Raw genomic sequence first — 17,568 nt, 5'->3', positions numbered from 1 at the left:
TCTTTGGGACTTGAGAAGTGAGATCCTCCTTCCATAATCCATCATCTAGGAGCTTCTGGTGGCCAAGCCAAGAATCTGGAGTTCCTGTCTCCCTTTGGAAGCCCCATCATTGGGTGTCAATCTACCTGATGAAATCCATCATGGAGGGTGTTGCAATATGTTTAGACGTGCAGGGATATCCCACAGGAGACCTATCAGTTGTAGCTGGACCCTTAGATCCCAACTCTATATTCGATCATGATTTCCAGAGGAGGTGATACTCATAATGGGGTGGGGTTGGGGTGGGGTGGAAGGAACAGAGCCAGAAGTTTGTCTTAAAAAAAGTTCTGCCACCAACTTGCAAGTAAAATCTTTGAGAAACAATTTTTTCTTTAATTTTACAAGAATTGAAACGATTATTGATTTGCAATGTTATTCTGCACTGTTTGGAAAATTTTTGACCACTTCAGGGACCCAGCACAATACCAACCCCCCCCCCCCAACCCAACTCCTTGAATTCTATAGCCCCTTTCTCTTCTGCAATTGACCAATTACGGTCTGTGCTGGCCCTTCTTTTTAGGTCCTATGTCATGCATGTTGCTTTCATAGAACTCCCGAGCTATTAGGTTGGTTGTAGATATCATGATGAAAGCAAGCAAAGTCTCAATTTCAATATTGCTTGCAGTCTTTGTGCTGCTTTTTATCTGGAAAGAGGTAAAAGCAGCTGAGGCTGTCAGAGAGCCATAAATTGCAGGGTGACACTATACCAACAAGCTGACCTCCTCCTGTAATCTTACAGATAAAAGCTTTTTGTTGCTTTGGTGACACTAATGCAACCGCTATGGAGCCACGCCATGTTACCAGTATTTATTTCAAGTCTTAAAGCAGAACTAAGCCTTTAGTTTAAAAAAATGCAACTAGGCAGGGTCTTTATTGCAGAAGGGACAACGCTTGCACAGAAGAACCTGTCTGGTCGCATTAAAATAACCTTATCCACCTGATCACAATTTTTTATACACATCCACCATGCCCGATTTTGGCGTGGGTGCTGTCATCTTCTTCTGCTTCTCTTTTGGGTTCCCAATCTTTGGCCATCTTGACTGTGTGGTCTGGGGGGACCCTGAGGACTGAGACATCGCCTGTTTATTCTGCAATAAAAATCTGGCCTGATTGCAAAATTTCTTAATAGAACTATAGCTTCGTTTTTAAGGACAAGTTTAGGTTTTCAGAAAAATGGACCCTCGGGGGTGGGGTTACCTCTACCCTCCTCCTACTTTCTAAGCACCCAATCAGACATCAGATGCAACATGGACCTGTTTCTGGTTGTCAATTGTACCAGCCATGCTTTTCCATGGCACCTGTATAGGCTTTACCCCATGTACCTACATTATTTTGTTGTTCTTTCCTTTTCCAGTTTGGGTAGTAATTTACATGAGACAATGACAGTCTAGCAACAAATCCAAATCTTTCCTTGACCAATCACAGAATGCCTTGTATTCTGGGAATATTAATTGGCTAGGGAGAGTGGTGGCCTCCGATGTTTGGACCACAAGAAGTTCCTGGCCTAGAAGTTCACTGGCCCTAAACTTTAAATCCTGGGGTTCAGCCTTTGACCCTCCTGTGGGCTATTAAAGTATAGTCAGATGTGGTAGTTCCATAAATACTCACAGTAGCTCCCATTTCGAGCATGAAGCCATCAGAAATGTAATTTATCGGTAGAATAATACCACATGGTTCCAAATGATAAGATGTAACCTCTTCTGCTGAGGAGGAGAGGAGGTCCCAGCAGTCCCAGATCTGAGGCTCCTCTGCCTCTAGAGAGGCTTCATATTAATATTTGTATTGATTACCATACAACAGATATAATCACTCTTATTACCTTATCACTCTTATCACTCTTATGCTTATTCTGGGAAAAACACCAACCAGCCCTGGAGCTGCCTGGCCATTTTCTCAGAAGTATCACCTTCTGTTTTAAAAAAAAACTGTTAGAAGAATTGGTCAAAAGGCCTAACTTGTAATGGAAGATGCCTTTACTACCATATTGGCTGTCAACTGAAAAGTCTGGTGGCGGTCTCATGGGAAGGGTAAATATTATCACTGCCCCCTACTATAGGACTATTCAAGTAATTCGGGATTGTTTATAACGATATGATAAAAAATAAAATTAATTGGAACAAACGTTGTTTTTCATTAAGGGATGCAGGGAGTTGGGTATATTGTACTCTACAAGATAAATGAATATTGGTGAATATAGGTAAATTGTAGATTATCCTAGGATAATCCCTTCTACTACCAGCGTGTACACCCCATACTTCTCTGATAGGCTAATTCACATCTAATACTCCTCCCTGATAGACTGATGTACATCCCATATTCCTCTGTCATAGGCTGATTTATACCCCATACACCTCATACTCCTCTGATTGGCTGATGTACACCCCATACTCCTATCTAATAAACTGATTTTTTTCCTTTACTCCTTTCTGATAGGCTGATGTAAACCCCATACACTCCATACTCAACTAATATAGACGTATAGATGCTCCTCTACCAAAGGCTGATTCATACCCCATACTCCTCTCTGATAAGCTGATGTACATCCAATACAACCTATACTCCTCTCTGATAGGCTGATTTAGACCCCATACACCCCGTGCTCCTCTCTGATAGGCTGATGTACACCCTATATGCCCTATAATCCTCTCTGATAGGCTGATGTACACTCCATACACCCTATACTTCTCTGATAGGTCAATGTAAACCCTATACACCCCATTTTCCTTCATATCAGGCCAAGCTGTTTCCATTGACGTCACTTATTTGCCTTTTAACACTCAGGAAACTTTTCCAATTAGCGAAAGGCCACTTTTCAGTTCTGGCAGTGAGTGTATTACACCTTAATGTTATCTGAAGTCTGGCTGCAGGCGCATTCCTCCTTGGCGACTCTCCATGAACTGGTTTTAGCTAATTAGGTTGCACAATTGCTTATGAAACATCTTGCAGAAACACAGAGCCTGAGCCTAATACCTTCCAAAATCAAGCATCCCCTCTCCTCTTCTTCCTATACAAAGCTTAAAATAAAATTCCACTTTTGATGAGAAACAAAAAAACCCTTCAGGGTCAGCTCTGCATATTACAAGCCGAAACAACCCAAGCAGCTAGGACCCCTTATAATGGTCCATGGATTTTTAAGGGAATAAAAAAAAAACCTTTATTACCAAACTGCTCCTGAAAACTGAACTCTGAAAAAATTGCAAGAATTAATTTTTATACTTTGTTACCTTTTTCTGTGTCCATTCTAACTAATGTCTTCTCCCCCTTCCATCACATTGCTCTTCCTATGGATTTCACAGGCTCAGGTAAGTCCAACTTTTATCATCATTATTGTATTATTGTATCATTTCTCTGTATTTATTACAATGTATTTTACATGAATATGTCAACTCCTATGTCTTTCCATGCAATCCTGAGATTCACAAGGTTCTGCCAGCACAGCTCTGTCCTCATAGATCTGGAGACCCCATTTTTCTCTGTTGCAGTTCAGTATCACTTCCAGGTCTTGTCCCTCCCCCAGCTAGTGACTGGACAGTAACTAGAGAAGCAGCAGGCCCAATGGCTTATATGTCACTCTGATTTCACCTCCTGTTGTTTTTTTGTCTGCAGTGGTTATTTATATTGTGTATAATTTATTCCCTTGTTGATTCGCTCCTAATATTCCATTGTTTCCTATTCATTTCCTATTGTCACAGCTGTGCACTTTTCAACATTGGCCACTAGGTGGCAGAACAAGTAATTGTTTAAAACCATGCATAAGCGAATTTCAGACGGATTGCCTGGGGGAATAAAATATAAATAGAGCCCCTTGTGTTGCTTCTTCTTTCCTCAGTCAGACTTAAAATTCAGGATCAGCTTTAAAATGTATCTCTGGCAAACTTACATGTGCTGTTAAAATGCCTGTTGCTTACAGAGCTCACTAGCTGAAGCTTAATTTTAAATTTAGGGTGAAAAAGTCAGAGCTGCGACTCATTTTCTATTTTTTTCTTTGACAGCAGGGGGAGACACTAGGTTACTTTTTTTTACATTTACAAGGCTTCACTGAAAACACCTTTTTTTTACCAAGCCCCATAGCTGTGACTTATCCATGCTCACTCCATTGTCCACTCAGTATGGTCCTAGGACTTTTAATAAAATGGTCTAAAATCAAACAGCATCTGTTGTACTTTCTTTACAAAAAGACCATGGTTCTCCATGTCAAAAGTGCACGTTTAAATGTGTATTTGTAAATTAGAGATTTGCTATAAATAGTAGAAAGAATAATCTCGTCTGATAAGGAGGAGTCGGTGTTGTGATAAACCCGCTTCTTTAGCACAGCTGAGATTAATGCACTGCTTTACATGTGAAAAGAAGACTAGAGCTCCACCTACTGGTTAAAATAAAAACTGCATAATATTAGTTATTAATTTAAATTTATTAATAATAGTTAATAATTTAAGTATAAAGAATATTTTGTCATATTTTTAGGATATAAATAAAGTTATTGTTATTTTCCTGTAAAGAATGGCATTGTTTTATTTTGTTCTCTGCAGGTGTATGAAGTTGTGCCGTGTCACAGTGATTGCAACCAATACGTGTGGATTGCAGAACCCTGGAGTATTTGTAAAGTAACCAATGTTGATCTGAAACAAAATTGTGGGGAAGGAGTCCAGACAAAAAAAGTCAGGTAAGAGTGTTGGGTGACCGGTTCAGGCTGGTTTAGCTATCTATTGAGTAATCAAGCCTCCTCCCACTCATAGTCAGGTCATGGCAGATATAGGCAACACTTGCTGGTTCCAATGTATGGGACTTTCTGTGTAATTGCTACTTTATATTTGGTTGGTTATATCCTTAGCTGGGAACAAGTTTACCCTATGATCATTGCATCACCTAGTCAATGCACACAATGCAGTTCGATTTAATGTCACCCGACATCAAATCAAAATATGCCTGTAACAGTAAGAAGCACTCCGGCATGAAAACAGCAGATCAAATTCAATGTGTGTACATTTATTGACATTTTTTAATTATTAAATATTGCATTGTGCTTGGAATTCATCATGGGAGTAGGTTCAATTCATCTAGCAATAAAGAGGCCCTGTCATCAATATACATTTTTGCAAGGTAGGGCTCAGGTATTTGCAATGCTCATGTTTTTCCTTTGCAGCAATATTTTAATGCACTTACAATGCCTCTTACTTACCTCTTCTATGAGTGTCCTATACCTATGGGAGATTGTTGTTGAAATGAATAGTCTGGTGACAGGGTCTCTTTAAGAAGCATTGCTCTGTACAGGTACAGGAAGTAACATTATCTAGGGATAAAGATGACACAAATATTATAAAAGTGTTGTTTGCTGTCTGTGTTCCTTACCCCTTTGCTTCCTGTCCCTGGTGACATCAATTACTAGAATAGAAAATTAGAGAAAAGCTCCATAATGGGGACACAGACTACAATGAAAATCTGACCAAAGAAACCGTAAAATTAATTCTAGTTATTAGATAAACAAGACAGCTTTACCCCCTAAGAATTATCCATCCCAGCTCAAATATTTCATATAAAAAGCTTTGCTATAATATTATAAATTACAGAATCTTCCTAAAAACCTCAGTGGTTAATAAAGCACTTCATATCTGCCATCTACTGGCCACCAGAAGAACTGCACTAAATGCACATATTTTCAAATTTGTCTGTACATACCAAATTATTTTAAAGCAAAGTTCCAGAATCAAAGAAACTGTGTCCACAGAAATAAAATGACCATTTATATAAAAGAGAATTTATGTAATAATTAAAAATTAAATCTAGTGGCTACTGTTAGCTGAGTCATATCATGCTGGCAGGGAGGGGGGATCCCAAACTGTGCTGCATATGTGATATTGAACTATCATTTTTGTAGACGGTAAAGTCTAAGAATTGCATTGGCCAGAAATAAGTCAAAGAGGCCAGACCATGGTGAATCTCACAATGGATCTCTACCATGAGTCCACTCTAATGCAACCAATGCAGCTATTGGCTTTGAGCAGGTGGAGGAGTGGAGTGAAATAGGGGCACAATATAGGGAAAGGGAGCATGCAATGGGAATGGGGTGATATTGGGTCACAATATAGAGAAAGGGAGCATGCACTGGGAATGGGGGGGCACAATATAGAGAAAGGGAGCATGCACTGGGAATGGGGTGATATTGGGTCACAATATAGAGAAAGGGAGCATGCACTGGGAATGGGGTGATATTGGGTCACAATATAGAGAAAGGGAGCATGCACTGGGAATGGGGTGATTTAGGGGCACAATATAGAGAAAGGAATCATGCACCGGGAAAAGCCACAGAAAATAGATAATTCCCAAATTATATTGTATAATCAGATTGATCTATAAATAGAGTTCTACCTTTTCATGCTCCTATATATTTGGTTTCCATTTCCCGTCATCAGGTGCATGCAGAACACGGTGGATGGGCCGGCTGATGTGGTCGAAGACTACTTATGTGAGCCGGAGGAGATGCCACTCGGTGCCAGGAACTGCAAGCTGCCCTGTCCTGAGGACTGCGTCATGTCAGAATGGAGTCCATGGAGCAAATGTCGTCTGGTAAGAAATACAGCCTGAATATTGAAAAACAGGAAGAAAAAATGGCAGCTGCTGGAGAAATTCTGTCTAGAGTTGGGTTTTATAGGGAACCCTTCTACTCCCCAAACATCCTGCACCTCTGTCTGGTGGTAGGTGGGGTCCCCAGAATGATTGGCAAACCAAGCAGCACTGACGTAAAGACACCATGACTACCGTACAAGGAGGTGGCGACCAGACCAGTCATCTTCTTTTAAAAAGAGAACAATGTAGCACAGACCCTGGCAAATTCATAAGTGGCTGTTTGTTTAATTTCCTGCAAAAAATAACAAAAGCAATGATGGATTGAAGTAAGCAGAGATGACTTAAAAACTAGGGTTGGAGTTGATTTTTACTGGAGAGTTTTAAAGCCCAATTCCGGCTCCATGCCATGTCTTGCCCATTGTCCTTTCTTGGGCCCCCATCGAAAGCAATCATAAGTTGTATCTACTTACTTCTTTCCAGGTCCGGTCACTTTCATCTACGCAACATCTCCAAAATCTGGCCCTACCTGTCCCCATAGACCCCAAACTCCTTTTACACGCTCTTATCATCTTTCGTCTGGACTACAGTAACATCCTCCTCTCTGGTATTCCACTAACCCGACTCTCTCCTTTACAATCTATTATGAATGCTGCAGCCAGACTCATCCATCCTTCCCAGCTACCTACCCCATACACAGCCTTCCCACCTACCTACCTACCCAATACACAGCCCTCCCACCTACCTACCTACCCAATACACAGCCTTCCCACCTACCTAACCCATACACAGCCCTCCCACCTACCTATCTACCCCATACGCAGCCCTCCCACCTACCTACCCAATACACAGCCCTCCCACCTACCTACCCCATACACAGCCCTCCCACCTACCTACCCCATACACAGCCTTCCCCCCATTCCTCTTCTGCTGCATTTCTTTGTAGTTCTCTTCATTGGCTTCCATTTCATCTTAGAATCAAATTCATCTCCTGTGCTTTGCCTTCAAATCCCTACACAGTTCTTGTCCTAGTTACCTTTCTGACCTGATAGAGATTTCCCCCCCTAGCCGCTCTCTCAGCTCCTCCAGTGACCTACTAATGACTTCCTCACTCATAACCTTATCACACGCATGGCTCAAAGACTTTTCTTGTGCTGCCCCGACTCTCTGGAATGGTCTTCCTTTTCTTTTGTATATACTTCCATCCTATTCGGCTTGCTCCTACTTTCTGCTCGTTTAAAAGAGCCCTAAATCCCATCTTTTCAAAATTACCTAACCTTCACTACTTACCCACCATTCCATATCCCCCTTCCCTCTCCTCTTCAAGACAGGGTCCTCTCCTCCTCCTGTGTCACTGTCTGTATCTGTCTGTCATTTGAAACCCTTATTTAATGTACAGAGTTGTGTAATCTGTTGATGCTATATAAATCCTGTTTGCTCTTATTAATAATAATATTAATAATAATAATAATGTATTCTAGCTTGTTATATAAAGCACTGTATCCTTTTTGGTTATCTCCCAGCAGTTTGCAGTCCTAGATGAAATCTCAGAGCACAGGGCACCTTGTTCAGGGGTGGGACCATGACGCCCTGTACTGACACCCCAATTCTTTTTGGTTGAGTGATGCAGAGTATCATTTAAATAGGAACTGAGGACATCTTGTGGTAAAGAAGAGGTATTGCAGGGGACAGATTCCTATTCAGTGGGATAATTGCATCCAATGCAGCTTTTTAAAAGGAAGGGAAGGCGGGGAGTTATTAAAATGAGTCTGAATTTGAGTTATCAATTAGTACAAATTATAGCATTTAGAAAAGTTATAAGAATAGTTATACAATATTTCATAGCTGTATTCAGATTACTAAATATCCCTAATTTTTTTATTTCTACAGTTGAAACAATTTCATGACAACAGCACAATACTCTGTGACAAACATGCTGACGTCCTAATTAAATATGTATTTCTCCTGCCAGTAAAGATAAAGGAACTAATAGGATGCCAGACAATGGGTGGCCATTAGAATACTAATTGTATTGTGAGCCTTCCACACTGCATGCAGGTACAGAATGAAGGAAAGCTAATTAGTATGTAAATACCGCATTGAGATGCAACCAGGAGGATGGAGGTCTAGCAAGGAGGTCAATGGAATTAAATACAACAGAACAGAATAAAAATACAAAATGATTATAATCTAAAACCCAAACAGACACAAATAAAGGGATGATTGGGTTAAAGGTTAATATTATTATATTTTTGGAAAAAATTTAAAATATACATAGCACCAAAAAAAAAGGGAAAGAAATCTGCTTCAGGAAACCCTGGCTATAATTATTATATCCACAGCTCACAGTATATTAGTGTGGTGGTCAGTGGGATGAATGCCTCTTACATTGCTGGCCATTGGGAAAAATGTCATCCTTACAGATAGCCAAAAAGATCATTGGGGTCACCAAAACTGAGAGGTGCAAATTGCTCAATGTTCAATAAACTCCCAGCAACCTCTGGAGGTTGAGAAACATTGAGATTTCTTGAGAGCAATGCTGCCTATCCTGCAAAATAGGGAAAATTCAAAAAGAGTGGTGCAAATCAAAAATAGAAGTACATATTAAATGCAGGGATGATGCAAAAATTGATGACATAATGGTTAATGATACTTAATATCTATAATTAATGATGAAAATTATTTTGATGGATGAAATAAGGCAGAATGGGGTCCTGGGCAGGGTAGCAGCTTTGCCCCCCAACCCCTTTTTGATCCTTTTGATTGATAATGGTTGCATTTATTTGCATGTGAGATACTGGCCCTACCACATCCGATACCAACTTCTGGCAAGCACCCCCTCCCCGGGGAAGTGACCGGCAGGTGCACAGCTTGGACCAATGATGCCATCCTCCTGAATTTATGCAGGAACATTGGTTGCAGCTGGACCTTCTAGGACATCCATCGGCCCCTAGACACCAACCTATAGTGCCTTGTAGATTATCTGGCTCTGCTTCACAAAACATCCAAAGCTACAACTCAAAAATATGGTGTCCTCCCTATAGAAATATTGGCCTATTAACCCTAATTTTTAATATTTATTTCTATTTTTGTTTTTAGCATCTCTGCATTCTACAATAGATGTATTACAGAGATCTGCTGTGTTATTCTCCTATTATTATTGTTATTATTATAATTATTATTATTAAGCAGGATTTATATAGCTCCAACATATTACGCAGCGCTGTACATTAGACAGGGATTATGAAGAGAATGCATTTAAACTCACAAGGTGCCCAAGTCTAAGATCAAAGGTTTTATGGCATACCCCTCTCTTTGATTTTGGACTCAGGTACCTTGTATTTAATTGTATTCTCTTTGAGCCCTATTGAATAATTATTCGACTGTCAATTCACTCTAGATTCATTCTTTTATTGCACTTATTAGGAAGCCAGATTCTGGATAAGGAGCAAGGTGGACTCACTGCAACTTGTAACTAATGGAAATTTGGGGTTTTTTGCCCGTTGTATAGGTAAATAGCACTCAGTTTTCCCATTGGCTGGTGGACATCCGGAGATAGTATGTGCTATGTACTGAGAATGTGCAATCAGGGTTATTCGGTTTCAATCAAACCAACCCAAATACTTAGAACCAATTTTGCAATCAGCCCAAGTCCACAAACAGTACTACACAAAGCACAGCTCATCTTCATCAATGACACAGCAGCTTGAGTGGGTAGAAGATCCAAAACTGGAACTGGTATCCATCAAAGACCCCTTTCCCGATGAGTCAGGGACCCAAAAATGCAGCTCCTGCTGTACACATCATCAGTTTATAAGAAACTAGTTGACAAAAACATATCAAAAAACTCTTTAGGGTCTATATAAATATTTTTTAAATATATAAAGTTATAATAAATTATAATTTTAAAAGAGTCAGCCAACTTTTACCCAAAATGTATACATTGGATTTAGTGAGGCTATGTACACACATCAAATGATTCTCTTCCAATTATGGACTCAGAGCTAGTATTAGATGAGAATCCGACGTGTGTACTGTGGTCATCCATCATTGTTCAAGAATCCGTCCTGGCAGATCCATGAACGACGAAAGATGAATGACCACAATGCAAGTGAAGAGGAGAGAGTACAGCGGGGTGCCGCTTGTTCATTCTCCCCCCTCCCCTCTCCATAGAGCAAATTGGCTGTATGTACAGTGCTCATACATGCATCGAACAGTCTTTTGTTTCATAAAAAATCCTTTCCAACAACGAATGTCTAACGTGTACAGCCTAAAAATATTGTAAAATTTGATTGATCTAATTGCACACAGTGTGAAAATTGCAAATTGGTGTAAATTTTGGATAAATGTTGGGTGAAACATTGATTAATAAACCCCAGCAAGTTTTTGCATGATGTAATATTATGGAATTTATTGTCTACAATCATTTTTACTTTTGAATAAAGCAATGGAAAGGAATGGATACGTAGAACAATAATATAAGTTTAATTTTTTTTTCTAGAGCTCCACCAATAGTATTTCCGCACTATGTGTTAGTGAACCTTTAAGCAGCACAAAGAACTCAAACAAAAAGAACAGTGGAAAAAAATGATCATTTCCCCTCATTTAAATATTATAATTAAGTTGCTAACTTGCCTAAATGCCGTCATTATGTCTGGAAGAGGCTCATTATCATGCAAATGGCGCCGCGTTCTTGGTAATGACATGTTTAGCGCTTTAATTCTCGGCTTGAGTCTGAGGATGTTGTTTGTTTAATTTGCTTGTCTAATGTGCAATTGTGTGTTTGCAGACTCGGTACGAAGCTTTTAATATAGGGAAAGCCTTTCCGCCTTGCCCACAATTTTTCTTTTTCTCTTGAAATATCCTCTTAGTGTTATTCATCATCATTTACAATTATTGTTTTACAGCCTTGTGACGGAACCGGCATTCGTGAGCGGTCAGCAGTCCCCATCAGACAGGCCGAGGAAGGCAAGGGTTGTCATATCGCCGCCGAGACGGAGCCGTGTACGCTAAATAAGAATTGCTTCCATTACGAATACAATGTGACAGGTAGGTGGTCTAAAACTGGATGGGGTAATTAGCAAAAATTTTCTGCATTTGCCGGGAATTTGCCGCCAAATAATTTATGAAAAATTCCTTATGGGCCCTATTTGTAAATTACTCTTTAGTTTCTTTCCTAATCATTTCATTTTTGTGATTGGCTACTAGGTGGCAGAACAAGCCATTGTTTTATTGGGAAAAAAACAACCATAGAATTTACCACCAGCAAATTTCAGAGAAACCAGTTGGGGGAATATTTGTTCTACCGTTGCTTTACCCTTTGAAACTTTTAACTTGCCCATGCCAGCTTCTCCTCGGACCACACCAGCATCTGGTATAAGCAGTTGTAGGATTTGGAGAAGAGAAGACTTTATGTAGGATTGAGGCTTTAGCTCATGCTGAAAGCTAGAAGCAGCCCAAATTATCAAAAAAGTCAATGGTTGGGGAGAAGGACAGTAGGTTGGCACAGAGGTCTTTAAAATCTTCTGACAGCGACTATATAGAACTAATTTACAAGCCTGTAGTGATGTAGTCCCAGCAATTGGTTCACTCAAATATTTTGCTGGCCTGGTCTGGATCTCTACCCAATTCGGTTGACTTCCCCTTGATTTCTTTTCTTGACCCAATAGGAAATAGGAATAATTTTTTTCAAATGGATGATCTCATCAAAATCTTTACCCTCAATTCGTCTGGTGCCAGCACTAAAGTTTTAGATTTCCTACCACCTTTATTCTTGCTTACAATGTTCTCAAGGTCAAAGAGAGAGTGAGCATATCCACATTGGGGACATGGACAATTTTAAAGAACCCAACATGTTCTCTATCTTTGTGATCTTTGAATATCTCTCCATAAAGCAAAGTGAAGTGAGAAGATAGACTATCATGGGAGAACCTGGAAGGTCCAGCAAATCTGGAATGGATTTTTTAAAATCATTTTCTATTATTTGGCAAATGTTGTTAATCCTGGACCAGATCCAGTCCAGGTTTGCTGGATCCCCGGGGTTCTCGCATTATAGTCTATCTTCTCCATTCTTGGAGAGTTTGAACAAATGGCTTATTCAATGAAATATCAATATCAATGAAAAGGCCCAATCAATAAAATATAGTATATAAATAGTAAATTGTAGGAAAATTCTACACTGTTCAGCCAACAGATTGTCTCCTGTATGTACTAATGAACCCAATATGTCCTGTCTGTAGATTGGAGCACGTGTCAGCTCAGCGATAAAGCAGTCTGCGGGAACGGCATCAAAACACGAATGTTGGACTGCGTGCGGAGCGATGGCAAATCAGTCGATCTGAAGTTCTGTGAGGAGGTAAGTGTTTGCTTATAACATGAATGAAATATCCCAGAATCACCTGAGGAGAACAATAATCAATATATTATTTTATAATGTTGCCATTTCCAATGGCCATATCACACTACTGCTTTGTAGAAGAGAGTTGCTGTACCTAGAATAAGTAAAACTGCGTACAGACTCTAAATTTCTCTCGCGGTAAACAATGTTTCTTCATTGTTTCCAGTAGGCTCAGCACTGTGCAGTTGTATAGAGATGGGAGGGGGGAGGACGAGTAGGAGACACCCTGCTGCATCCTCTCCTTCAGAATCTTACAACAGTCATCCCTTCTCAGCTGTTTAGTGATCTGCCATAGTGGGTCATTAAACTAAATCAGAGGACAGTGTACACATCCTAGATTTACACCCAGGCGATAGTGTGTGTACATATAGGGTGAAACTGGCAAAAAATACTGAGAAGTACTAAAAAGTTCCCCAGCGTGCTTACCAAGTCAGTACAAAAGTATGGTCCTAACAATTTGGGGTGAAACATTGATTTTTATTGCAAAAATATGGTAAGCCAGATGATAAGCCATATCAGGGTACATATTTCTCCCAGTAAAGGTCGCCTATATCAGTTTGGATCAGTACATCTACCTGGTGAATGACAGGTCCTGGCTTGTTCCTCTTTCAGGACATGCTATGTACATTGTGTTTATTCCTTTTATTCTTGGTAGGTTATACATGCCATACCTGTTCCACTTGTCTATTTAGCTTTTTGGCTGCTGTTGCTTTTTATTCATTCCTAATTTTCTTTCTAGTTGGGTCTGGAGAAGACATGGCAGATGAATATCTCCTGCGTGGTTGAATGTCCCGTTAATTGTCAACTCTCTGACTGGTCGGCATGGTCGGCATGCTCACAAAGCTGTGGATTGGCAGGTTGGTAATAATGTTAGGATTTGCACAATATGAAACCTATTGGAGCTCTTCCTCTGTTTCTTGGCCTTTATAACATGGGGGAACCCTTGAAATAACTGTCAAGTCTACTGGGAGCCCCTCATTTAATTCCTATATCCACGGATCACACTATATTAGTGTGGTGGTCAGTGAGAAGATTTCCTCTTACATTGCTGGCTATTGGGAAGGCAACCAGAAAGATCATTGGAATCTGGTAACTTGAACCAAGAGGCAAAAATTGATCATGGGATAAGGAACCCCTAGCAACCTCCGGAGGAATCATAAGAGGTCCATGGTTGAGAAATGCCACTCTGGAATAACAGAGATTGGCACCTCTGCCATGGAAGGTCATTTACCACCCCTTGTCTTCTTGGTGCATATTTGTCAGTTATAGGAGTCATTATATCATACTGGTTCACTGGGGGTGTATTATAGGTTACACCTCATCCTCCGCGCGAGGATTTTTATGGTGCATAATTGTAACACTCACAATTAAGATAATAAAACCATTTACAATTTATTAATTTTCTCCTAAAACATTGACAAACAATTTATCAATGAATGACTAGGGTACTGCAATGATGTTGTTTAGTTTGTTTTTAAAGGTACTTGACACGTTTCACCCATAGGCTTCATCAGAAGGACACTAAGTTAGCAGCATTCCATAAATCTATTCATGTGTTATCAATCAGGTTCATTACATGAATCAATTGTATCTCAAAATAAAAGCTTTTCACTAGTGCATATCACCATAACAAGCTTTTTTATTTGGATGTGGTTGCCAATTGTTTGACTGTGTACGTATTTCCCCAAAGAGTGCTTTATAACAGTGGTCGCCAACCTGTGGTCCGTGGATTACTGGTGCTCCATGAAAACATTTTGGTGGTCCACAGAAAAATTTGGACATTATTTGCAATTTTTATGTTTTATTAATAAAAAACAAAATTAATAATCTAATTAATTCTTATATTCTAAATGACAATTTTCGCCTTTATTTTGCACTGAATTCATTAACTGTATTAGAGGCGGAAAAACAAGGGAGATGTCAGTGTAGTCTTAAGTTGTATGGGGCAACTGTTGCCAAGCCGCACGCTTCAGTATTCTTGCCACCATTACAACAGTCGCCCCTCTCCGCCAATACCGATTCTCATCCCATTGTTTTATTTTATTTGTTTATTTCTCAGATGCTCTTTTAGGTAAGTATGACCTTACCTGTGTATTTTCAATAACTGTTATATTTAATGGCATCAAATAGTTTGACTTTGATAACTATCATTTCTTGTTTGGTTTTAGATTCCAATTAAATAAACTCATAATCAGAAAAAGCAAACAAATATTTTGTATTTCTTTAGTAAAAGATAATGCAACTAATGATAATAGTAACAATAGTAATACTTAACAGTGAGCTGATCAATGAATCGGAATCTCCACAGTCCTTGTCAGGCACCATTAGGAAGATCATTATTTTACAAATGCATTTATGTTTTTTAAAAAAAATTAATATTAATGGTCCGCGGGATTTAAAAGTGATGAATTTAATGGTCCCTGAGGTCCGAAAGGTTGGTGACCGCTGCTTTATAATGTCAAAAATCATCTTATACTCAGTCATTTTCCAACCAGATACAATAGAGTATCAGAATAGTTTCAGAGCATAATATGAAAGCACAGCCATGGCACCAACACCTTCTTTGCTCTATAAGAGTCAGTGTAGAGAGGAGGAAGCAGTAAGGTTGTAGAATAAAAGAATTGTGTTTTATGGGAGCAGAAAAATGGGAGGCGAAAAGGGGAGACATACCTACACAGCTGTGCCCTGAAAGTTTATTTTATGTAATAAATAATATAACATCTAGGTACAATGACATGGAACCAGTTAGTAATCCAACGTTTATGGTGAAAATCTAGCACCAGTTGCAGGTGTTCCACCATGTCATTCAGCAATCCAGCATGCTGCATCACTTTTACCACATTGACTTTATTGTATTTCCCCAAAATAGGTAAAAAAAATCTCCAGATTTTTGCTAATTTGTTGGGAAAATAAAAATTCTCACTTTCACTTATCTCTTGTAAGTGAACAAAGATAAGTTAAACAAAGCAACCCACTACATCATATATATGGAATCTGAGCATTACTATACTAAAAAGGAGCAAATACACCTATATATATTAGGAAAGTGTAAAATATTGATGGAAGAAGATGATTGTCACTTGGTTCTTCAATATATAGAGCTGCAAAGCCTTAACTAGGAACTCAGCCAAGGACTTGCAGTTTGATCATCTATTGTGCTGACTATTTTCAGCATTTTGCTTTGACTTATTTAATTATTAAAAACTTGTTATTTTTCGGAATTCTAATGGCTGAAACATTTCTCATTGCAGGGAAAATGATGCGGAGGAGAACCATTATCCAGCCTTCCCAGGGGGATGGGCGGCCTTGTCCTTCCCACATTGAGCAGTCTAAACCTTGTCCGGTAAAGCCGTGCTACCGATGGCAATATGGACGCTGGTCGCAGTGCGCTGTGGAGGTAAATTAAACTTACTTGTCTGTTCGCATTCATCTCTATCATGTACACTGAGAGTGGAGAGTATGCAATCTTTAAAGCTAGTAAAGTACTTTATTGTATTAAAAGAGGAATAGACAGCAGAGATGGAGACATAATCCTGTCCCTGTACAAAGCATTGGTCAGACCACATCTGGAATATGCAGTCCAGTTTTGGGACATTGTGTAATTGGAGAGAGTGCAGAGAAGGGCAACTAAACTAATAAAAGGAATGGAGGAGCTCAGCTATGAGGAGAGATTAGCTGAACTGAATCTATTCTCCCTTGACAAGAGATGTATAAGGGGGGATATGATCACCCTGTATAAATATATAAACAGTCCATATAGAGAACTCTCTTTCCCATTATTCACTGTAACGTCATTACAAAGCACAAGGGGGCGCTCTTGGCGTCTGGAGGAAAAGAACTTTAGGCTCCGGATAAGGAAGGAATTCTTCACTGTAAGGTCTGTGAAAATGTGGAATCGGCTCCCTCAGGAAGTAGTTTCAGCAACTACTATAGATTGCTTCAGGAAAAAGCTGGATGACTTCTAGAAGCACAGAATATAACTGGGGAATTCAGATTTAAAGTAAAGGTAACAGAGACTGCTGATCCAGTTAACATCCGATTGCCTTACGGAATCAGGAAGGAATTTTTTTTCCCTCTTGGAGCAAATTGTACCACGGTTTTTTTTTGCCTTCCTCTGGACCAACTATTTCCATAGAGTTTTATATCTGAGGTATGTTTATTTCCCTAGTAGTTAAACTTAATGAACTTATATCTTTTTTCAACCTGACTGTAACTATGTTACTGGGTATGTAGGTAGGTATCCAACTATCACGGTATACATAAAATCCCTTGCACATGCAATATGTAATTTTGGCCTGGCCAATCCAAGTGGCTGACTATCCTGAATCTGGAAAAGGACCGAGCAAAGATGCCTGCGCTAATGATAGAGCAGGGAATTTAGTAAAATAATTCTAGACAGGCAGATTAGTTTGTTTTATTAAAGAAGAAACATTCCCTGTGCCTTCTGTAATAAACAACCCAGCTGCTTCCGGTTTTTACATTTTTAGGTTGAGTTCCGCTTTAGGAGAAATATAATGTATAAGTGGTGAGTAAGCGCTCCCTCTAGTGGCCAATCTACAAATCTCTTGACA

At 39.5% G+C, this 17,568-nt stretch overlaps 1 protein-coding gene across 2 annotated transcripts in view; it reads left to right on the top strand.

Annotated features, from left to right (window-relative positions):
• The window catches only part of THSD7A (thrombospondin type 1 domain containing 7A), a 269,637-nt gene that overhangs the window by 233,938 nt on the left and 18,131 nt on the right, over nucleotides 1-17,568 (top strand). For both annotated transcript variants that reach the window (XM_072412943.1, XM_072412942.1), the window contains 6 exons: nucleotides 4,569-4,702; nucleotides 6,450-6,603; nucleotides 11,508-11,649; nucleotides 12,840-12,955; nucleotides 13,737-13,854; nucleotides 16,249-16,394. In XM_072412943.1, coding sequence (XP_072269044.1) covers nucleotides 4,569-4,702; nucleotides 6,450-6,603; nucleotides 11,508-11,649; nucleotides 12,840-12,955; nucleotides 13,737-13,854; nucleotides 16,249-16,394 — 810 coding nt within the window. The remainder of the gene's footprint in view (nucleotides 1-4,568; nucleotides 4,703-6,449; nucleotides 6,604-11,507; nucleotides 11,650-12,839; nucleotides 12,956-13,736; nucleotides 13,855-16,248; nucleotides 16,395-17,568) is intronic.

Source organism: Pyxicephalus adspersus, chromosome 5 (genome assembly GCF_032062135.1).
Source record: "Pyxicephalus adspersus chromosome 5, UCB_Pads_2.0, whole genome shotgun sequence".
NCBI lineage: Eukaryota > Metazoa > Chordata > Amphibia > Anura > Pyxicephalidae > Pyxicephalus > Pyxicephalus adspersus.
This window is presented reverse-complemented; position numbering and strand designations above follow the sequence as displayed.